This window comes from Doryrhamphus excisus, linkage group LG18 (genome assembly GCF_037039965.1).
Source record: "Doryrhamphus excisus strain RoL-2023G ecotype Guam linkage group LG18, RoL_Dexc_Guam_v1.1, whole genome shotgun sequence".
Classification (NCBI taxonomy): domain Eukaryota; kingdom Metazoa; phylum Chordata; class Actinopteri; order Syngnathiformes; family Syngnathidae; genus Doryrhamphus; species Doryrhamphus excisus.
In genome coordinates this window covers 15,307,885-15,331,907 of record NC_136374.1, presented here as the reverse complement: position 1 = coordinate 15,331,907, position 24,023 = coordinate 15,307,885, and the positions used below count along the sequence as shown (strand labels likewise).

The window sequence follows — 24,023 nt, the reverse complement described above, 5'->3', positions numbered from 1 at the left end:
GGGATTTTTTTTTCCAGTGGCGGAAAAGTGCTTCCATAGAATTCTGACCACTCATGATCTTGAATAAAAACGAGGTTGCCTACTGCCACAGCTGTTAATGCCAATCGCTTTCGTAGACCACGCACTCCATTCCTACAGCAGGCTACGTGGATCATTGAATAGAGGCATCAATCGGAGCATCTAAGGTATTTGAGCCGTATTGACGCCTGGTTGGCGTCAATATAAGAAAACGATATATAAGCTAAAAATAAAGAGAAGCTAGAAAGTAAAAGACTAAAAAGAGCCAGCGAGTCCTGCACACCTGGAGGTCACGTCAGACCCTGCAGAGGCTCAGAGACGCATTTAGTTGGATTCAATAAAGCGAAAACGTGACGGCTGCCGGTTAAAGAAGTTTTAAAAATAAACCTCTTCTCAAAGAACTCGCCTCCGAGTTTCATTTTGAAGGCGCCGTGGCACTAAAATAAATAGGAAGCGTATCACAGCCAACCTTTACTGTCCGTTTGATCAATATGAGCCCTTTTATTTTGTTTTTTCATTTCATGCTGTGATTGTTGCCGGATCTCGTTTGCGGAGCGTCCCGGCGGACAAGCAGATTAAAGCGCCGAGATGAAGCTCAGCGGCAACGGAGCGGGCCTGTCACACGCTAGCAAAAAAAAAAACGGATTTCATCTGCAATAAAAAACATGTTTCTTTCACTTGGCAGCTTCATCAGGAAAAAAAAAAAAAAAAGAACAGGCACACGCTGAATCATTCCCTCACTCGGATATTTAACTCGCGCTGCAAATTGCAACGTCCTGAGGATTGTTTCTCCTGCAGCATCCTCCGTGTAGTTGCCTTAATCTCCTTGACAAATCAGACGGTAGTCTGCAAATATCACCTGAAACCACAGGATATGCAATTTCTTCATACTATAATCATAAAAACAGCACATGAACAGAAGAAAAGGACATTTTCCTGAGACGAACACGAATAAGTCATCAATAACAGTTTGTGAGTGGTTTGTTCTTATGAGCTATAAAGGTCAAATTCAGGAAAAAGGAATGAAAACTGACATAGGCCTAATTTTTGTAATTTTTTGTAATAAAAAGAGTGCAAACATATAAACTTTATATACAGCAAAAAAAGCAGTCCGCCGGCTCGTTTTGATGGTGCGGTGTAATTTGTCATTTTCTATCAAAAGAAGCAGATGTGAGCAGTGAGCAATGTGTGATAGATGTCCGTGCCTACAGTTGCCATGGTAACCTCAACAGAAGCCACCCACCCACCCACCTTCTTTCCTTTCCTTTCCTTTCCTTTCCTTTTCCTGCTCTGGGAAACGCTTTTTTTCCAAATAAAAAGCCTTTGCTCAAAAGTCGGCGTCACGATTTATGATGCAACAGCGGCTACCGAGAGGCAAGTTGGTGAAAGCACAGCAAATAACAGCATTTGTTACTGTGTGGACCTCCGCCAAGGCAAAAAACAAAACTCTCCCGACCTTTCCAGAGATGCTCGCTGATGAAATGAGATATTTCTAACAGCACTTTAGAATAGCTAACATAAGTGTACAGTGCAGTGTTTTGTGTGTCTTTAAATCAGGGGTCTCAAACACGTGTCCCGCGGGCCAAATGTGGCCCGCAGGACACTAGTTTGAGGCCCCGCCGCCTTGATATGAAAGTTTAATGTTAGTGCGGCCCACGTAAGTTTGATATGGATGCTGCATGGTATCATGTACCCAGAAAAAATTATTACGTTTGATTAATGTTCATGTTAAAGGTTAAATAACTGTTAATAGTTATCCTCCCTATCCGTGTGGAAGTGGTAAGTTTTTGGCTATTTAAGTTTAAAGGAAATAACTTGGAGGCTACCGTTTAGGTCGCTAGCTCTCTAGTTTGCGAGTTAGCATGTGTCTCAAGACCCTGCAGTTGCGCAATATGTTGTAAATAAAAAGAGTATAAATGTGACTATAGTCGTGTTTTGTCATGTCTACAGGGCTCTAATAATGCTTTGTTCATTTTAATCTGAAAAAAAATTATATGTGGTTTCTTAAGTTTTTATTATTTGCTGTTTTATTATTATTATTATTATTATATTTATTTATTACTGATTGATTGATTTTCTTTATTCTTGATGTGTTTATTTTTCATCTTATTTTGTGCAGAAAAAAAAAGATATTTGAGAACAGTGGAATGTTTTATCAGCTTTTATTGTAGAAAATTGGAACCAAAGCACTGAAAAAGTTTGTATATTTTTCTGTTTTTAATAAATGCGTTTTTTTTTGTTGATGTTTGCTAAATACAAGGATGAAGGGTCTTGAACCAGTCATGATGTGCTATATATATCACTATATTGACACTTACTATGGTACCCATTATGGCATTGGATGCTCATATACCTCATACTTCGGTACAGGACAAAAAATTACAAAATTAAAAAAAAAAACAAAAACCCTTAAACTGTATTATGGAAAGCAGGAAGTGAACAAATGTAAAAGTTACTGATTGTAAAAGTACCAGATGGAGGGGTAGGATTTAATAAGCTTTGCTTCTTCCTACTCCTTTTGGACATGTGGAACTGTGAACTGATTATGTGATGCATTCAATTGTAATCTGATGCACGGTCAAATGAAATTAAACCATTACCATTACCATTACCTGCTGGGAAGAACCAAGACACGACATACTTGCGTGTCTAAGTCCTTTTCTGCTTTGAGGAGCATTTTGCTTCCACTGGAAAGAGATGACGACGGCCCCAAGCTCTATGTGTGTGCATGTGTGTGTCCGAGATGCGGGTCACGCAACGCATCTTATAGTTACCAAGTTCTCACAGCCTGTAAAGATCTAAACACAGCGGAACCTCAGTTAGCGTGTTTTTGGTTAATGTCAAAAATTGCCTCGGTTTGCATGCATGCATTGTTTTATGAATACACTGCATGAGTCCATTTGTTGTCTTTTATTTATTTATTTATTTTAAATCACAAAACATGACGTACGGTGGTCGAGTGGTTAGTATGTATGCCACACACAGTCAGGAAATCGGGAGCAATAAGTATAATATTGAGTTTAAAATAAAGCATTCATTCATTCATTTTATACCGCTTTTTCCTCACGAGGGTCGCGGGGGGTGCTGGAGCCTATCCCAGCTGTCTTCGGGCGAGAGGCGGGGTCGCCAGCCAATCACAGGGCACATATAGACAAACAACCATTCACACTCACATTCATACCTATGGACAATTTGGAGTTGCTAATTAACCTAGCATGTTTTTGGAATGTGGGAGGAAACCGGAGTACCCGGAGAAAACCCACGCATGCACGAGGAGAACATGCAAACTCCACACAGAGACGGCCGAGGGTGGAATTGAACCCTGGTCTCCTAGCTGTGAGGTCTGCGCGCTAACCACTCGACCGCCGTGCCGCCCTAAAATAAAGCAATTCTTAATAAAAACATGTTAGCGGTAAGACGTTTGTGACAGTTTACTCTAGACTTTTTATATATTTCTAAATTTAACCGATTCATCTACCACTCGTGGAGCTTTGTTTGAAAGGGCAAAAGGAAAAGTGATAATAATATAAAGCTCCTTTTTTCATTGTGTAGCTGTCATCTACAGAATAGGCTGAGGTTCATTAGCATCAACCTAAAAAAAAGAAGCCTTTTTAAAACAAAAAAAAAAAAAAAGTTTTCATTTTATGTCAGATTATGAAAAAGCAACATGAAATTATTTTTTATTTGGTGGTCGTGATGAAAAGAACATCATGGGCCACCAAGGAGACTCCAAGGCAGCATCCTTGTGTATGTGTGGGTATGTGTGGGTGTGTGTGTGTGTGTAGTCCGTTCGGTGGCCGCGGAGCGACTGCTTTCACCGAGAGAAAGTGAAAAGCAGAGGAGGAATCAAACTTGACATGCAGAGTTAAATTGAAATGGTGTGAAGTCGTGAACTTGAGGCGTCAGCAACTGGAGTTAGCAGGTTTTTTCTAACAGGAGCCAAAAGGTTCTGTTTTCAGGGAAGGCAACAAGCCTGAGTCACCTCAGATTCACTTCTGGAATCACACCTAGTAGGTGGATGGTTAGAGTACCTTCCAATAATCAATTACATTGTATATATATATATAATAATATATTATAATAATCTGCGGAATAATCCTTTTTAATCAAGTTGTAGGTTTTCTGCAACATTTAAATCAGGGTAGGCAAACTTTTTGACTCGTGGGTCTTGGACTTAACAAAACTGACGGGGTCAGAATATATATTTAAAACACACACACACTATTTTACACTAATAATTATAATTATATAACAGTCCACCTTGAATTATTTGGCAAATTTTATGTGTAAAAGTGTCATACTATTGGCTATATGTTGTAAATATTTTATATATGTCCCTTTTTTCCAGAGCACTTTAAAGGCGGCACGGAGGACTAGTGGTTAGCGCGCAGACCTCACAGCTAAGAGACTAGGGTTCAATTCCACCCTCGGAGTTTGCATGTTCTCCCCGTGCATGCGTGGGTTTTCTCCGGGTACTCCGGTTTCCTCCCACATTCCAAAAACATGCTAGGTTAATTGGAAATTGTCCATAGGTATGAATGTGAGTGTGAATGGTTGTTTGTCTATATGTGTCCTGTGATTGGCTGGCCACCAGTACAGAGTGTACCCCGCCTCTCGCCCAAAGACAGCACCCCCCGCGACCCTTGTGAGGAAAAAGCGGTAGAAAATGAATGAATGAACTTTAAACATCAGATTACATTAAACTATGAAATTTAATTTTAAACTTTTTTTTGTTATTATTTTTTTTTTTTTACTGAATAAGACATCCGACTTGCAAGTCATGTTGCCAGCATGTATGTTTAAAAGTTGAAATACTTAGAAAGCAACTCACGGGCCGGATTCAAATGCCTGGCGGGCCGCATGTGGCCCCCGGGCCGTAGTTTGCCCACCCCTGATTTAAATTGACCTAAAGAAGAGGAGGATTTTACAGGAAAAACTAGAAAAGTTCCAAAAATATATGTCATTTATTATCCTTAAACATACTTAGCTGCGTGGCATATTAGTATGGTCTAGGGGTCGGCAACCCGCGGTTATCACACGGCTCTCTTACAGTGCTTATACTTTTGGAAACACCCAAGTGGGGGGGGGGGGGGTAGTGATTTATTTCAAAGTAGACCTACCCTTCCCTGCAGGCCAGCTCTGCACACGTTGGGCTCGAACCAGCGACCACATAGGTCCAACAACATTAGCCAGCGAGCTAACGCAGCTAATGCTAGGTTTCACCTAGTACCATCAGTTACATATTTTCTTCAGTTTTTTATTATGATATTAAACTACATTAGCCCACCATCATAATAACAGTCAATTAATCAGAGTGTGGGCGGCATGGCGGGCGAGTGGTTAGCGTGCAGACCTCACAGCTAGGAGGACCAGGGTTCAATTCCACCCTCGGCCATCTCTGTGTGGAGTTTGCATGTTCTCCCCCGTGCATGCGTGGGTTTTCTCCGGGTACTCCGGTTTCCTCCCACATTCCAAAAACATGCTAGGTTAATTAGCGACTCCAAATTGTCCATAGGTATGAATGTGAGTGTGAATGGTTGTTTGTCTATATGTGCCCTGTGATTGGCTGGCCACCAGTCCAGGGTGTACCCCGCCTCCATAGGCTCCAGCACCCCCTGCGACCCTTGTGAGGAAAAAGCGGTAGAAAATGAATGAATGAATGATCAGAGTGTGTGGCGCTGACGATTGTGCTAAGCTAACAGTCACCTGATCACACGCTGCTGCTCTCATGTTGACCTTTCAACTCTAACCGTGCCTCACACAGGACTCGTGAGTCGCTGGCGTTTTTCCCAAAAGCATCTTTTCACCAATTCACTGCAACTGCACATGATGCGGTGCGATGTGGTCCGAAATTCCTACCCCCCCCCCCGGGCCACTTGAGCCAGTCAGTCAGTCGCTTGAAGTGAAAACGTGATTAGACTTTCTTCATTAAATTCATTTCTTCAGCTACGGCTGTCCTCAGATTACTAAATGGAACACTGCAATGATCTATGGAGCCATTAGGGGAACGGCCTGGAACTAATTTCAATCCTGGAATGGACTGGCGGAGGCGCGCACACACACACACACACACACACACACAGGGATCAAAGTTGATGACAATGGAGGGAGGGAAGGCAAAACAAACAAACAGCCGTTTTCTGTGACTAAAATCAGTTTGTCTTTTTAGCACAGACTTTAAACTCAAAATTTTTTGGATGTTTTTTTTTTATGACAGTTGATCCCTACAGGAGTACTTGGCTCGGGATGGGAACCTGCCGTTTACCCCAAAGTCTTCTTATCGCTTGTGTGCAGTTGACAGAAAGTAGGACATTAACTGTTTGTCTTTGGTCCAGAAGTAAATTGCAAACACGCTGACCCAATTTGCCTTCTGTGATAACAAACGCATCAAGTCGGGACTCACAGCTGGAGCAAACATCCCGTAATAATCACCTTAGATGCAAGGAGCAGCATTCCGACTACACCGGATTAATGCATTTTTTGTCTTGTTTTTTTTTTGTTTTTTTTTTTAGTCCTGGGGATTCCTGGTGTTCTCATGCAATGTGTGCATACAACAAATAATTCCAATGTGCGAATCTGGCACACAACCAAGCATAAACGATGCTCTTTGTGTGAGACGATAAATCCTAAGCCAGCATCTCTCAACAGGCCACAATGGCCGCTTGGTGTTGATGAATAGTCGGAATTAAATTCAGATCAGCTGCCCTCCAAACTGACTATTAACCAGTCTGAAATATTAATAGTGAATAATTGGTGAAGTGGTTGCAGGGTAGCATGTTACGAAACAGATCTAACCGTCAAGTGAAGATGCTTTTTCAAAACACCAACGTAAATACAGGATGCGGAAGGCACAGAAGAGGGAGTCGGCTGCATTTGCAGTTCGGAAGGCAGCGGATGCGGCCGGAGGGGTCCAGCAGAGGTGGGCAAACCTGCTCTCCATTCATGGTTTTCAGTTAATAATGTGACAAGATTAGAAATAAATTCATTGTGAAATACAAAACGCGAGTTGTGGATATCAGCATATAAATGTTATAATAAATTAATAAAATATTTTCTCTCAAGAAAAACCTGGGTAACCCCCTAATATAGTCAGTTTTCTTCAGAAAAAAAACACACAATTTTAAGACAAAATAATTTGTGCAGCCGTGAAAGCTAAACCACGAATGTGCTTTTCAAAACACCAACGTAAATACAGGATACGGAAGACACAGAAGAGGAGTCGGCTGCATTTGCAGTTCAGAAGGCAGCGGACGCGGCCGGAGGGGCCCAGCAGAGGTGGGCAAACCTGTTTTCCATTCATGGTTTTCAGTTGATAATGTGACAAGATTAGAAATAAATTCATTGTGAAATAGTATAGTATATTTTGATAACCTGTGATAATTTTGTGTATGTCTTATTCTTTACCATCAGGTTTTCTGCAGAAAAAAAAACACAATTTTTTAGACAAAATAATAAATAAAAAACTAATTTGTGCAGCCGTGAAAGCTAAATCACAAATGTGCTTTTCAAAACACCAACGTAAATACAGGATACAGGAGGCACAGAAGAGGGTTGTCAGCTGCATTTGCATTTCAGGCAGCGGATGCGGATGGAGGGGCCCAGCAAAGGTGGACAAAAAAAAAAAAAAACACCCACTTTTTTTGAAAAAATAATAAATAAAAACCTAATTTGTGCAGCCGTGAAAGCTAAATCGGGTTCGGGAGGGAATGGAAACTAATTAAAATAAATATTTTTTTTGTTCTGGCTATGTATCCTACTTAAGCTCATGGGGAATTACTAGAAAACTGAAAAAAAAGCCAACATGATTATTATTGTTGCTGTTATTGTGTCAATATTAGTTTGTCACTATGAAAATATAAATTGACAAAGAAGATTTTTTTTAGCAATTTATACTATTATTATGGACCACTTCAGTATCAGATGAATCAGCAAAAATATGAGTTACTTTCACGTGTGAAATTTGTATGTGTAAACTGGTTGCGTCACCTTCAATGGGCGATGTTTTCAGTCGGCGGCAAATGCCCTGCACGTCTCCGTACGAGTCCCGTATTTTGTTGACGGCCTCTCCGCTCCGCAGCTCCATCAGACCCCTCAGGTCCATCAGCGTCACCCCAAAGTCACCATCGTGGTTGCCATCGGCCACCGAGTTCCCCGCAGGGTGGTCTGCCGTGTTATTGGCCATGGTAATCCTCTTTTTCAGAACAGGGTGGTGGTGGTGGGGGGGTGGGTGGGTGGGGGTTGTCGTTTAAGTGTATTCAATGAATGTAGAAGTCACAGTGTGTTGTCAGTTGACAGGAAATGGCGGGTCGTTTGACGGGTAGGTGGAGGCGAGGTTAACTCCTTTCTTGGACGGACATGCTCCTCTTGGTTACCATGGAAACGGGGGCACAAACATGTTTGGCTGGTCACGCTGGAGAAAAAAAGAGAGAAAAGAGAAGGTTTGAGTTGAGGAAATGGAGCAGTGACATGAATTGGGGACAATTAAGAGGTGGCGCTCGTCTCTGAATATTAAATAAAAGCTCTCACTATTAACAAGAGAACTGATTGAGATGGCGCCGCTCCATTGGGACACACAGGAAGTTGTAAAACATCGTGTCCCACTTTGATTCACTGATCATCCCATTTTGGCAAACTGGAGCAACACAAAGTCATTGGGAAAAAAATTCAGCTGAAAAACCAAATATTTTAGAAAACCAGGCCTTTTGTCAGACTGGTCAGAGGAACTGGAATTTCCGATTTTTCTCACGCTTTGAACCCTGTGGCTTTTACGGCGATGCCGCTAATTTGTGGTCGCGTTCTGGCCTCGCAACATCTCATGCGCTCTGGAGCGGTTACTCAACATGGAGAACGCGTGAAGAGCGTGCATGTGATGACGCTTTCCAGGCTGAAGGCGATCAATCTACCGGCTCTTGCTCGGGTCTGCCAGTGGATCTTGGTCTTGGGAGGTCGGCTGTCGCCGTAGGGTTTGAATGCATGAGTTTTTTTTCTAACACATCACAGGGCGCTGGACTTCCGTAGACCTGCCCCCCCCCGCTCTGCTGGACTGTGAATATTTCAGCGTCAACATGGAGTGTAACCAATCAACGAGGAGTGGGCGTGCCCACTAAATTAAAACAGACAATTTTAATTAACTGGAAAGCCAAAAAAAATACAGCTAGAATAGGTGCAGATTCTCGAAGATCTGGAAAGCATTTTGTGTAGGTTATCATGTGAAGCTGCTCTATAGGAGTTCACAACTCAAAACATTCATTCATTCATTTTCCATTGCTTATCCTCACGAGGGTCACGGGTGCTGGAGCCTATCCCAGTTGTCTTTGGGCGAGACGCAGGGTTGCCAGCCAATCACAGGGCACATATAGACAAACAACCATTCACACTCACATTCATACCTATGGACAATTTGGAGTCGCTAATTAACCTAGCATGTTTTTGGAATGTGGGAGGAAACTGGGGAGAACATGCAAACTCCACACAGAGATGGCTGAGGGTGGAATTGAACTCGGGTCTCCTAGTTGTGAGGCATGCGCGCTAACCACTCGACCGCCGTGCAACTCAACTCAATACAAAAGGGCCAAAAAAATATAGGTCCCCTTTAACAATAATGGTGCAGCTATTCATTACTAGGTACTTTATTTTTATTTCATGGTCTTACATTTTAAATCAGCTTGGTTTTTTTGCAATAATTTGCTTACTCAACATGTTTTTGTCTCCTTTTTTTTAAAAAAAAATGTGCATTTAGAACCTCCTTAAGCTCCAACAGTGCAAAGTGTATATTATTCTCTGATTAATGTTCTTATTCTGTCATGACAACGGAGCTGCTAAAGTGCATTGACAACAACATTGAATGCTGAAATCTGAAAGACTGGTTTATGTTCATTAGGTGTAACTCCAGAGTAGCAGGAAGCAACCGTGTTAGAAACAAAAAGGAGAACTTAAGATTCCCACGTCTTGATGATGAAAAGCAGGATAAAAAAAAAAATGTGAAAAGAGCTAATCAAGCACACTAACGTGATATCAACTGGACCAGCGTGTGTGTGTGTGTGCCTGTGGACATTACAAGCCATCGCCATGGATGATATAAGTGCTCATCAAACGCTTTACCACAGTTGACTGTTCACACACACACAAACACACACACACACACACACACACACACACACACACTCATGGCGGTACTACTGATGCGGGTTGCGGTCAGTTGCTCAGGCTCACTGTGGAGTAGCGGGGTAAGCTTCATTATGTAAAACTACTGGTCACCAGGGGGGGGGGGGGGGGGGGGGGAGCATTCATTTTCTACCGCTTATCCTCACAAGGGGTGCTGGAGCCTATCCCAGACCCTGGACTGGATACCAGCCAAATCACAGGGCACATATAGACAAACAACCATTCACACTCACATTCATACCTATGGACAATTTGGAGTCGCTAATTAACCTAGCATGTTTTTGGAATGTGGGAGGAAGCCGGAGTCCCCGGGAAAAAAAAACACGCATGCACGGGGGGGGAACATGCAAACTCCACACAGAGATGGCCAAGGGTGGGATTGAACGCCCACACAGGCTGAATGACAAGAGTGTTCACTCTGCAGCAGTAAGGGAACCGAGGCTGTCTAATGGGAACCCCACAGCCCCAGTTTGGGAATATTTTGGATTTTGAATAAATTAAAAAGGTCAGCATATGAACACAAACGAACCGATATGTCGCATTTGTTGGAAAGTAGTGACAAGGAAGAAGGACAATACGAGCAACACTGCTGAGGCGTTTGTTCGCCAGCATAATGCAATATACTCATTTCTATGTGAAGTATTTCCATAATGCCTCATATTAACTCTCTAACAAGATCTCAGTGTATAGACTGGTCATATATCTCATCTGGTTTCATATTATCTACATACTGTATTGTATATAACTCTGAGAAAACTGTTGATTTTTGTTAATACTTGGGTTGTTTATATTGTTTATTTTTCCATATTGTGTATTTTGTACTGCTTAACTGACTCTGTACTCTTGCGGCTGTGCAATACAAATTTCCCCACTGAGGGACGAATAAAGGCGTATCTTAATCTTAATCTTAAATATAAACAAAACAAGTCAAAATGGTGTGAACTTGCTACATTGCAAAAGAGCCCATTTCAATTTTTTGTTTAATTTATTTAAAAGCTCTTGACATTTCCATTACAATGCTAAATACTCATTATTATACCATATAATTAACAAAACTTGTTATCATGACAAGCCTACTAATATATTTTTTTTAACAAGCCTACTAATATATTTTTTTTAACAAGCCTACTAATATATATTTTTTAACAAGCCTACTAATATATTTTTTTAACAAGCCTACTAATATATTTTTTTTAACAAGCCTACTAATATATATTTTTTAACAAGCCTACTAATATATTTTTTTTAACAAGCCTACTAATATATGTTTTTTAACAAGCCTACTAATATATTTTTTTTAACAAGCCTACTAATATATTTTTCCAACCGCTTAACTTGTTTCAGTTTTGTCACTTTTTACCATTTCCAGGCAAAAAGACACTCATTTACTACATACAATTTGACTTTAACCAAGGTATGAATCCTTCTGGCTTTCATTTAAGAAGGCGTTGACAGCTTGTCTTTAGGAAACCTGTTTCAAGGCCAACATAGCCATGCCATCGTCACGGCAACATTTACAATCAAAAGACTAAATCAGAGCAGGAGGCAGGTTTCACTTTTGTATTCAACTGTAGAGTTGTCATTCCAACATGCAAACTGAGGCAGTGTGTCACTGCCGTGATACCAAATCACACAATTCTGTTGACAACAATCTGGCACAACACAACTGAATGAATAGCACTTTGCTAATGGCTAATAGATATAACACTGCTTTTGAAACAACAGGAAGTTAAAAAAGGGCACAGGTGACATTGATGCATGGACTTTTGGGCAATGTTGAACACACACACACACACACACACACACACACACACACACCTAATGGTTGACTTATTTGTCAAACAGTCCACCACACCTTCTTCAGTTTAAAAGTGAGCAATCATTACCACGTCATAAACACACACACACAGACTATTTTTTATTCATACATTTCCACTAAACCTTGACTGTTAAAGTTATATAAAGAAGGATATTCTGAAATTATTTGGGGCTGCACGGCGGTCGAGTGGTTAGACCAGGGGTGGGTGGGGGGGCTGGGGGGCAGACTATATATTTTACACATAACAGTCCACCTGGTATTATTGTATCTGTAAAATTGTCATGCAATCTGCTATTATTATTTATTATTTTATTTATATTTAAATATTTTAAAAATAATAAAATATTATAATAATTACAATAAAAATAATTAAAATAATTATTATTATATTATTATGTAAAATATGCCAATATAACAACAATATTATATATAATTAATATAATAATTAGCATTACTATAATAATTAGTATTAATATGATAATTATAATAATCATAATAGTTCTAATAATAATAATAATAATAATAATAATAATAATTATTATTATTATTATTATTATTATTATTATTATTATTATTATGTGCTTGTGTCCCTTTTTTCAGGAGCACTTTGTAAACAACAGACCATGTCAAAAAAGGAAATTGCTAAAACCATCAAAAGGTTGGCTCAGGCCATGATGCCAGGTTGTATGTTGACTTTAAATGAAATACTTTGGAAAGATTGGGCGGGCCGTATTCAAACACTTGGCGGGCCGGATGTGGCCCCCGGGCCGTAGTTTGCCCACCCCTGGGTTAGACCTCACAGCTAGGAGACCCGAGTTCAATTCCACCCTCGACCATCATCAATACCACCATTATGAGAATACATTTAAGTATCTATGTAGTATATTTAGATCTGTTTATGTGTTTCGATATTTTGTTGAATTTAAATTTAGGCTAGGGCAGGCCGGGTGTCCAAACTTTTTTCCACTGAGGGCCACATATAGTGAGAAATCAAAAGATGCACTTTTTAAAATTTTTTTTTTATATGTATACATTTTTTATATTTTTTATTTATTTTTAAATATTTTTTCTTAGATTATTTATTTTGTAAAAAAAGGTTAAATATATATATATATATATATATATATTTTTTTTTTAGTTATTATTATCAACATTTCAGGCTTCACAGCAGTGGAGTGGTTAGCACGCAGCCCTCACAGCTAGGAGACCCGAGTTCGATTCCATCTATGTGTGGAGTTCTCCCCGTGCATGCGTGGGTTTTCTCCGGGTACTCCGGTTTCCTCCCACATTCCAAAAACATGCTAGGTTAATTAGCGACTCCAAATTGTCCATAGGTATGAATGTGAGTGTGAATGGTTGTTTGTCTATATGTGCCCTGTGATTGACTGGCCACCAGTCCAGGGTGTAGAAAACAGCTGGGATAGGTTCCAGCATGATAAGCGGTAAAAAATGAATGAATGAATGAAATTATTATTTTTTTTAATTATTTTATAGTTGAGTTAGCGGTTAAAAACTTGATGTTCTGGGCACTAAACCGTTACACAATTCCGCATCAAGTTCAATTCGTTTAGCAAAAAAGTTCCTGCTTCTTCGCTGTGAAAATCATACAAGTTATTGTATGACTGTAAATCGTTACTCATTATCATCATTATCATCATTATCTGGACGTAGTGGCCTTTAGGGATGCACTGGGCTGACCGCTGCCTCTTACCCGTAGCTAACTGGGATAGGCTCCAGCATAACCGTGACCCTCGTAAGGTTTGCTGTATGTCGTGCTCAGATGGTGGAATCAAACAAAAAGAGTCAGTTTTTAAATTATAATCAAGATATATGATCCTCCATATGATTATTGATATGTTGGGCCTACAGGAAGCTGTTGAACATTCCATGATGAAGTTATTAGCATTCCTGGTGTGCATTAGCGCCACCTGCAGCTCGCTCTCAGCTGTGTAGCATTTTACATATGACCAAACGTTTCAAAAAAGATGATCTAAAATGTGCTCCACAGACAAGTGTGACCTAAAAACAACCTTCCTTCCTTCTTTCCTTCCTTCCTTCCTTCCTTCCTTCCTTCTCCGAGCGGGACACGTTGCGTTTCAGTGTTTATCAAATCACAAGGGTTTCCCCCCTCAAACACTGTTTGCATCTTTTCCCAACAGTGTCCGACGTCTTCATTCATCTTTTTGTCTGACATCTAACACAACCTCCCTCAACTGCTGCTACTTCTTCCTCCTCCTCCTCTTCCTCCTCCTCCTCCTCGTCTTCTTCTTCTTCTTCTTCTTCTCCGCTCCCAGCCTCTGCAGACACACCTGCTCTGCATACTAAAGCAGCCTGCTGCCTACGCACACACACACACACACACACACACACACACACACACACACACAGGGCGTATGCAAACACCCTGCTAACCACACCCTCCACGCACACAGGAACTTTTTTTTTTTTAATCTTGTTGCACCAAGTAAGAGATCCCTCACTCCACACAAGCTTTTTTCCTTGTGTGGAGCAGCCACAATGTCCACAGGAAGACAAATATCCCCACAAAAAAAAAAAAATAGGTGGGGTGCCACACAAAGACCGAAGAAGAAGAAGAAGAAGAAGAAGAAGAAGAAGAAGAGTGTACTGATTCTCATGCAGGACACGTCAAACGTCAAATAGAGTGTGTTGGGGTCTAGACAGTACGTGTGTGTGTGTGTGTGTGTGTGTGCACGACACAGCCGTAGTGTTGCAGCATGCCAGGCGGAGAAATCCAAGGGGGGGAAAAAAAAAAAAAAAGCAGACCGGGAATGCAGGAGACCACACCCATATCTGCAGTCACGTGACCAGAGAGGGGAGGGGCAGGGGAGAGGAAATCACCACACTGCAGAGAGACGAGGACAAGAACCCGTCGTGCAACAGTGCAACCACACACACACACACACACACACACAGTGTCTCGTCTCTCGTGATGGGACACTTTGAAAGTGGGTGCCACATCTCTCTGACTCTTACTGAGCAGATATGAACATGAAGTCACCTTGGGAAGTAACCTTGTGCTCTTTTAGAAGCTCCAAAATCAAAACACACTCCAGTTGACTTCCAGGTTAGACTATGGAAATCGCAAATAATAATTCATTCATTCATTTTCACGAGGGTCACGGAGGTGCTGGAGCCTATCCCAGCTGTCTTCGGGCGAGAAGCGGGGTACACCCTGGACTGGACTGGTGGCCAGCCAATCACAGGGCACATATCGACAAACAACCATTCACACTCACATTCATACCTATGGACAATTTGGAGTCATGTTTTTGGAATGTGGGAAGAAAACCGGAGTACCCGGAGAAAACCCACGCATGCACGGGGAGAACATGCAAACTCCACACAGAAATGGCCGAGGGTGGAATTGAACCCTGGTCTCCTAGTGCGCTAACCACTAGACCGCCGTGCCGCCGCAAATAATAACTAATACCAAACTCATAACACCTTTATTAAGTGTCACATTTTTACAAGTGTAAAAAGAAGTTAACCAATATACAATAAAAAAAATACATAGTAAAAACAGACAATATCCACGTATACATGGACCCAAATATTCCAATTGTATTCAGTTTATTTGCTCAAACAGAAAGAATTGAACCTTTGTATACACCTCATTCCCAAAGAAAAGTGCCAATCCGAATGAATATATAAATCGGATTCACGGGGGGGGTGGAATACCCGCTCAAACGGAAAGTTGTCAGAAGTACGAGGTGATATAACCATACATCATTGTGTAGTGTCCAAGTGGAGTATTTCACCATATAGTGGCATCTGAAAGGTTGGGATGCGGGTTGAAACTCCCAATTTTTCCCCTTTACGAAACAAGATGTGAATGTTAATAGAAATAGTCTGTTCCAGGGTCAAGCTGTGGCCATCGTATAAGCTTTATTAAGCACACAGGCAATGTTTTAACATTGTTATGTGTCATAGAACGTGACACATAACAAGTGAAATGTGTATGGCGATAGTGGAGTCTTATTTTAGGTAACTTCCTGTTCTTGTTGACACTAGCCACGTTTACATGGAGCCAAATATTCCAACTCAATTGGAATGAATCTAACCTTTGGATACACATCATTACGAAAGAAAAGTGCCAATCCGAATGAATATATAATCGGATTCACAGGGGTGGAATATTCCTTTCCCTAATCCGATTGAGGTATCTTGTAACGGCTCAATCGGGAAGTTGTCAGGAAATATATATCTATATAAAATATATGTGCCGAGCTTAATTATAAAATATAAACAAAATTGAATTGAGACTCGAGACGTTCTTCGATTTAAAAAAAATGGAGGCGAGCAATGAGCACTGGAATGCTGCGGAAAGTTAGTTTTTGATTCAAACTAATTTCCAAGACTGGATGAACTAAAAACTGGCAATACGGAATTATTCCGACAAGTTAAAAGGAAAAACTTGAGGAAGTCTGTATCACGTGATGTTGGTGTTTACGTTTTACTGCACATTCCCAATTGACTATTCTTGGTTAATTATAGCGGCGCATGTAGACACGCCATTGGAATATTCCTTTCCATGTATACCATTACTTTCGGAAAGGTCATTCGGAAAGATTCCATTCGGAAAGAGAAAAACTCCTCATGTAAACATGGCTACTGAGAAGAAGAAGTTTTTGCTCTCACCTGAAGTCATGCATGTCTGCGCTTTAAAAGTTTTGACGTCGACATTTCGCTCCAGTTCCGAACGGATGAATCCGGCATCCGAGGCGCTCCTGCGTTCTCCCCGACATTAAAGATTGAGATGCTTTGAAGTGCACTTGAACATGAACGATATGCTAAGCAGGTGTGCGTGTGGGCGTGAAGAATCAAAAGCCTCAGGCAAACACTTCTCACGAGCGCCGTGTCTAAACGCCGATGCTTTATTGATCTCGGCGAGGAAAAAAAAAAAAACAAAACACACGAGCGCTTTGCGTCATGCACCTTGACTTGATTATCACTCCGGGTGTTTGTTCGTCAGCTGATCTTTGTTTACCGCCGCAGTCAACGGTAGGCCAGGTGAATGCGGCGCCGTTATATATGACCGGCCTCCTGAATCATCTCCTGGCCTCAGTAAAACTTAGCATTGCCATCACCATGGAAACTAAACACAGACAACTGAGATGGAGAGGTCAGCTTCGTTTGCAGCTTGCACTCCCGCGTGTGTGTGTGTGTGTGTGTGTGTGTGCAAGCTTGTAAGTGTTACTGCACATTTTAAACATGTATTCTATCAGTTTATCGGTTTGTGAAAATATATATTTTTTTTGTCAGAGGTCATCAAAAATAATGCAACATTAATGTTCATCGCATAAGATGTCAGTAAATCTAAAGCAGGGGTCTCAAACACGCGGCCCGCGGGCCAAATGTGGCCCGCAGGACACTAGTTTGAGGGCCCCCCCGCCTTGATATGAAAGTTTAATGTTAGTGCAGCCCGCCCAAGTTTGATACGGATGCTGTATGGTATCATGTACCCAGAAAAAATTATTACGTTTGATTAATGTTCATGTTAAAGGATAAATAACTGTTAATAGTTATCCTCCCTATCCGTGTGGAAGTGGTAAGTTTTTGGCTTTTTAAGTTTAAAGGGAATAACTTGAAGGCTACCGTTTAGGTCGCTAGCTCTCTAGTTTGCGAGTTAGCATGCGTCTCAAGACCCTGCAGTTGCGCAATATGTTGTAAATAAAAAAAAGAGTATAAATGTGACTATAGTCGTGTTTTGTCATGTCTACATGGCTTTGTTAACTATAATGCTTTGTTAATTTTAATCTGAAATAAATTATTTGTCTACCCCACCAACTATATATTTTTTGAAAAAAAACAAAAAAAACAAAAAAAACCTTAAATTGTATTATGGAAAGCAGGAAGTGAACAAATGTACTGATTGTAAAAGTACCAGATGGAGGGGTAGGATTTAATAAGCTTTGCTTCTTCCTACTCCTTTTGGACATGTGGAACTGTGAACTGATTATGTGATGCATTCAATTGTAATCTGAAGCATGTTCAAATGAAATTCAACCATTACCATTACCAATCATGACGAGCGTCCTTCACAAGGCGGCCACACAGGGAGGTGGCAAACAAACATCTGGATGCTGCCAAGGCTGATGGCCCAGTCCACACAGATCTTATCCAAAAAACACATATTGAGAGCGGGTACAGAGAGGGGTGGATGGTGTGTTTGCGTTGCTGCTCAGTAAACACGGGTAGGATGGAGGTCAACAACATGTTTGTCCACTCCGTTTGTTCGTTGTCTATAGTGGAGGGACACTGATCACCTGTCAATCACTGTCACTTTTCCTTGCTAATGCAAAATTATACAAAAAGGCGACTTCCACTTCAGCACCTTGTGGAAGAATGACATGGTTTTAGGAATCATCAGGACCACAAGCCGACCTGAAGCCAGCATCACGACCACCAAACACTCTGTGACGATGCATGATGGAGTCACGCTCCTGGTTCCTGTGTTGGTTCCTTTGAAGCGAGGTACCATCTGTGCAGCGCACAGGCGCACCTCATCATGCTAACGAGCTCCCCGGCGCCATCTTTCTGTCTAAATAACGCTCGGTGATCACAGAGAAGGTCGCTGACCTCCCATGTCACGCCGTAACCGTTGGCTTTACGTGCAGCCGGGAGTAAAAACCATCACACTGGTGATGTCACCTTTCAAAACCTGTATCCTGCGTCTAAAATTCCACTTTATTTCATGATGTCAAACTTAAGTTTGTATGTTTTTGTGTTCCCCGAGTTGCTGAGAAAAAGACGTTCTCTCCATCATGGTGGTTCTTTACAGCGAGTGTACGTTTGTGTGACACGTGCAAGGACCCCACCACAGATGTGGAGAGTGTCTCCGGCACGTTAGATAACAGCCGCCGCCTGCGGCTTCACGATAAGCAGGCTAACACCGAAGGGGGTGCGGTGGGGGGGGTCACCCGCACTTTCCCCTCATGAGGTGAGTGGCTGAAAAACATGACAGCAGACATCTGAAGGGGGGGGGGGGACTGACCTCTGGGCCTCGGTGACTCCATGATGACATCATGGAGTCATCCATGAAGCTTGTCATGGAAAAACACTCACTTGGAAGAAAAGAGTTTTTCTGTGGTTTCAGACAACCTCCCCCAAAAAAAGAAATTACAACACTAGAAATAAAAATATATTTAGAACGGGACACTGAAAGAATGACTAATAGGTTTTGACTCATCCAAAGTCTTCGTCCGTCATTATATTCCAAACGTTTTTCCAAACCCAAAACTAAAATGTCCACCGTGTGGAACTTATGCAGGGCTCTACATTAAAAACAAAAATGACTTGCGCATTGGGGAATCCTTAAGGTGAGAACTACTTGCCCGAAGTAAAATGAAAAGACCGCCATAATGATATCATATATCAATATATGCTGATAATTCATCAGATAGTATTACAGTATGTTAACATGGCATGCCATACTACCTTACACTTTGTAGTCGTAGTAAGCAGTCATATTAATAAGTTGTGCACCACAATGAAACATTATCAAATAGACACATTTGTGTACTTTTAATCCAGAAAAAAATGCTCGATGGTCAAACAATAATTTGTGAAGCAAAAGGTGATAAAAATACACAGAGAAATGGAAGCGCTAGATTTTGTAGCTTATGCAAAAATCAGCACTTTGGTATTGGATCTAAATCGGTGGTGCTTCATTGTGACCACTTCAAATTGTCACAGCAATGTGATTCACTCACCTGTGCCGTCATTTGATTTGCTGCCGCTAATAAAATACTCGTTTAGGAGGCACTGGTTCGTCACTTTTTGGTATTTTCCTTCACAAGTTGTTGAAGAATTAGACCATGATAGATTTTTCCTAGTTTTCCTAGTCAAACCATCGCTGATTGGTTGATCGCCAACAAGAACGGGTGTGGGTAAAACGCGGACTTTGGAGTACGGACCGCGGTCTAAATAAAGGATTCTGATTGGTCCATTTCAAGATTCGCAAGGATTGGTTTTGCCGGAATTACACAGTCCGTGTTTTACCAACACCCAACAAGAAACGCTTTAAAAAAAAAATTCTTGGCAGTATGGCATTCCAAAGTGACGGGAATATCACTGATTGGATTTACTTGCCCCAATTTTCTTTTAACTTGCCCCGGGCCATCGGTACATCGTTATTGTCGAGCCCTGATTTAGAACAGGACACGCAAAGAATGACTAATAGGTTTTGACTCATCCAAAGTCTTCGTCCATCATTATATTCCAAAAGTTTTTCCAAACCCAACACTAAAATGTCCACCGTGTGGAACTTATGTATCTGCAGTTTGTGAGCGAGATAAAGATTTTGTACCCCGAAAAACATCTCGTCAGGGTAGCACCTTTCATTTACTACGGCATTCGAAGAGCAAACACTTGTCAGAGTACGGTGAGTTCAGGGCTCATGATGTGATCAGCAAATAAATTATTGAATTCATCAGAATATATACGCTACGACTAAGCTACGTATACGGTGGCTTGTCGTTACAATGTTTGCCACACAGTCAGGAAATCTGGAAGGTCTGGGTTTGAATCTGTTTGGATGTTCCCCCCATGCATTGGTGGGTTATCTGCGTGTTAGATTAACTTGCGACTATAAATATACTATATGTGCGAGTGAATGGTTGTCTATATGTGCCCTGTGATTGGCCGGCGACCAGCCCGGAGTCAGCTGGGATAGGTTCTCTCAGTGTAGGAAGACACTGACTGCTCCGCCCCACTGCTAGAACGCCATCAAATCATTTTCCGCTTATACAGGCCGACACCCGTGGCCAATAGCACTCATCATAAATACGTTTCATATGTATCCTTATTCTATATGACCGTTATGAGCATTGGCCGAACGTATCAGAATCGGCAGCATACAAACTATTTATTATTCATTGAAAATGAATCAGCCTACCTGCAGCCATTACTGTCCAAGTAGCTAGCAGCAAGCGAGCAAGGTAATTGTGTCTTCTGTCAATCATGATGGTGGTGGTGGTGGTGGCCATGTTAAAGTCCGGGCATGTATGAATGCTTTCGACACTGGGGAGCCCCGGTTCATTGAGGGGAAAGATGGATTCCAACATGTACTGTGATATTCAGTTATTTGTTACAGTAAACCTTTACAACATGGATGGATATAGCAAGCAACCATTGCTAAGACTGTCCATCATTAACTAGAGTCGAGAACAGGGGTCTCCAACATGCGGCCCGCGGGCCAAATGTGGCCCGCAGGACACTAGTTTGAGCCCCCCGCCTTGATATGAAAGTTTAATGTTAGTGCGGCCCGCGCAAGTTTGATATGGATTCTGTATGGTATCATGTACACAGAAAAAAATTATTACGTTTGATTAATGTTCATGTTAAAGGTTAAATAACTGTTAATAGTTATCCTCCCTATCTGTGTGAAAGTGGTAAGTTTTTGGCTATTTAAGTTGAAAGGAAATAACTTGAAGGCTACCGTTTAGGTCGCTAGCGCTCTAGTTTGCGAGTTAGCATGTGTCTCAAGACCCTGCAGTTGCGCAATATGTTGTAAATAAAAAGAGTATAAATGTGACTATAGTCGTGTTTTGTCATGTCTAATAATGCTTTGTTAATTTTAATCTGAAAAAAAATAATTTGTCTACCCGCCAACTATATGTGGTTTCTTAAGTTTTTATTATTTGCCGTTTTATTATTATTATTATATTTATTTCTGATTGATTGATTTTCTTTATTCTTGATTTGTTTTTTTTTTTTTCATCTTATTTTGCGTAGAAAAATAAAAAGTAAGATATTTGAGAACAGTGGAATGTTTTATCAGAGCTTTTCTTGTAGAAAATTGGAACCAAAGCGAATTTTTTTTTTATTTTTTTGTTTAATAAATGCGTTTTTTTGTTTTTTGTTTTTTTTTGGGAAAACCTGATGCGGTCCAGTCTCACCCAGACCCGAGCTCCAGTGGCCCCCAAGTAAATTGAGTTTGAGACTCCTGGTCTAGAAAAATACTAACAATAAAAAAAAAACATTTAAATTACTGCCAAAACTGAAAAGAAAACACAATTGCTAATGACTGAATGTGACCTCTTAACCGTATTACTACAACTATGGTGAAAAAAAAAGCACTAAAACCAGAACGCTACTGGACTTTTACACAGTATTCTTCATTTATATTGAAAAAAAGTTGCTACCATTAACAATGATGGGTCCAAATCATCTGCTTCCTGTCGCTAAAGCTGACATGGAAAGGGGGCTTTGTAGCTTATCAGGAGGCCAAGAGCGGAATAGCAATCAGTCTCTTTCCTCCGTCCTCTGCTTTGTCTGTCAGCAGTCTGACTTTCAGTCCCCGCTCATATGATTTATTCTTGTTTATCGAGTCTTGCTGAGACGCAAGGTCCTGCTCCCACAAAGTCACGAGCAGCACAAGACAAAGACGAAGAGCCTGCAACGTCTGGTGCGTACATACCAGAGTTACTAACACTGAGTTCCATTGACATCAATACGACCTGGATTTAGTTATATGGGCAACAGATAGATTGCCTGCACTTAGTAAAGGTGGACCTACTTATCCGGAAGTCCTCCGGAGCACTTGGGAGTGTGACCAATCACAGTGGTGTTGGCGGACCAAGATGAGGACCAATGATGGAATAAATAAAAACAGACAGTTTAGGTCGGAAGCAGGAAGTCCATGGAAACACTGAGGAAAGAGGTGCAAAATCTGGAAGATCTAGAAAGCTTCCTGAGCGGGTTATTGTGTGTAGCTGCTCTATAGGAGTCCAGATTGCCTGCACTTGGTAAACGTGGACCTACATATCCGGAAGTCCTCCGGAGCACTTGGGAGTGTGACCAATCACAGTGGCGTGGGCGTACCAAGAGGAGGACCAATGATGGAATAAATAAAACAGACAGTTTAGGTCGGAAGCAGGAAGTCCATGGAAACACTGAGGAAAGAGGTGCAAATTCTGGAAGATCTAGAAAGCTTTTAGTGCGGGTTATTGTGTGCAGCTGCTCTATAGGAGTCCGCAGCTCAATACAAAGGGCCAAAAATTAGCATAATAGGTCGCCTTTAAGCAAATGTAGTCCTTACTGTGCGGGTTATTGTGTGTAGCTGCTCTATAGGAGTCAACAGCGCAATACAAAGGGCCCAAAATTAGCATAATAGGTCGCCTTTAAGCAAATGTAGTCCTTACTGTGCGGGTTATTGTGTGTAGCTGCTCTATAGGAATCAACAGCTCAATACAAAAGGCCCAAAATTAGCATAATAGGTCCCCTTTAAGCAAATGTAATCCTAATAATGAATTCAATTAATCGCACGGTCAATTAATTTATTTTGCTGGTCTTGATATATTGACATATTGACTCGTCTCTCTACCCAACAGGCTGGATGACAAGAGTTTTCACTCTAAGCCTAGCATGTTTTTGGAATGTGGGAGGAAACCGGAGTACCTGGAAAAAAAACCCACGCATGCACGGGGAGAACATGCAAACTCCACACAGAGATGGCCGAGGGTGGACTCGAACTCAGGTCTCCTAGCTGCGCGCTACCCACTCTCCACTGTGCAGCCCTCTGTTGACATTCATTCCGTGTTAAATACTCCCGAATGTGTACTCGCATTGTTATGCCACCTATTATTACAATCATGAAAACAATTGTCTCTAAATAATGTTGACAATAATATCATTTATCAGCAATAATTAGCGGGATCGAATTATCGTCCTGCAGAATTTTGTTGTCGTGACAGGCCTACCAATGTAAAGCGAAGTATCATGTTTGGATGAATCGCTGTATTGTCATGAGGTCCACTGAATACTGTCGCTATTCTTCTACTCTCCTGTGACGGCACAACATGTGATATCACCAGAATCAACTTTTCATCAACAAGATTGTCAGCCATTTTCTGGTCGCCGGTCAGTCAGTCATTAGACTCTTTCACACAGAGATCCAGCACGATATCTACGTATCTTCACCTTTGCGTATAATAATACTACAGGAACACGACACATGGTAATGGTTTGATTTCATTTGAACACGATTACAATTGAATGC

The 24,023-nt window shown here is 41.2% G+C and overlaps 1 protein-coding gene across 5 annotated transcripts in view; it reads right to left on the bottom strand.

Moving 5' to 3' along the window:
* LOC131106517 (plasma membrane calcium-transporting ATPase 1-like) overlaps nt 1-24,023 on the bottom strand; it is an 89,216-nt gene that overhangs the window by 39,242 nt on the left and 25,951 nt on the right. For all 5 annotated transcript variants that reach the window (XM_058055664.2, XM_058055666.2, XM_058055665.2 and 2 more), the window contains exon 2: nt 8,005-8,428. In XM_058055664.2, the coding sequence (XP_057911647.2) occupies nt 8,005-8,200 (196 nt within the window). In that variant the 5' untranslated portion in view covers nt 8,201-8,428. The remainder of the gene's footprint in view (nt 1-8,004; nt 8,429-24,023) is intronic.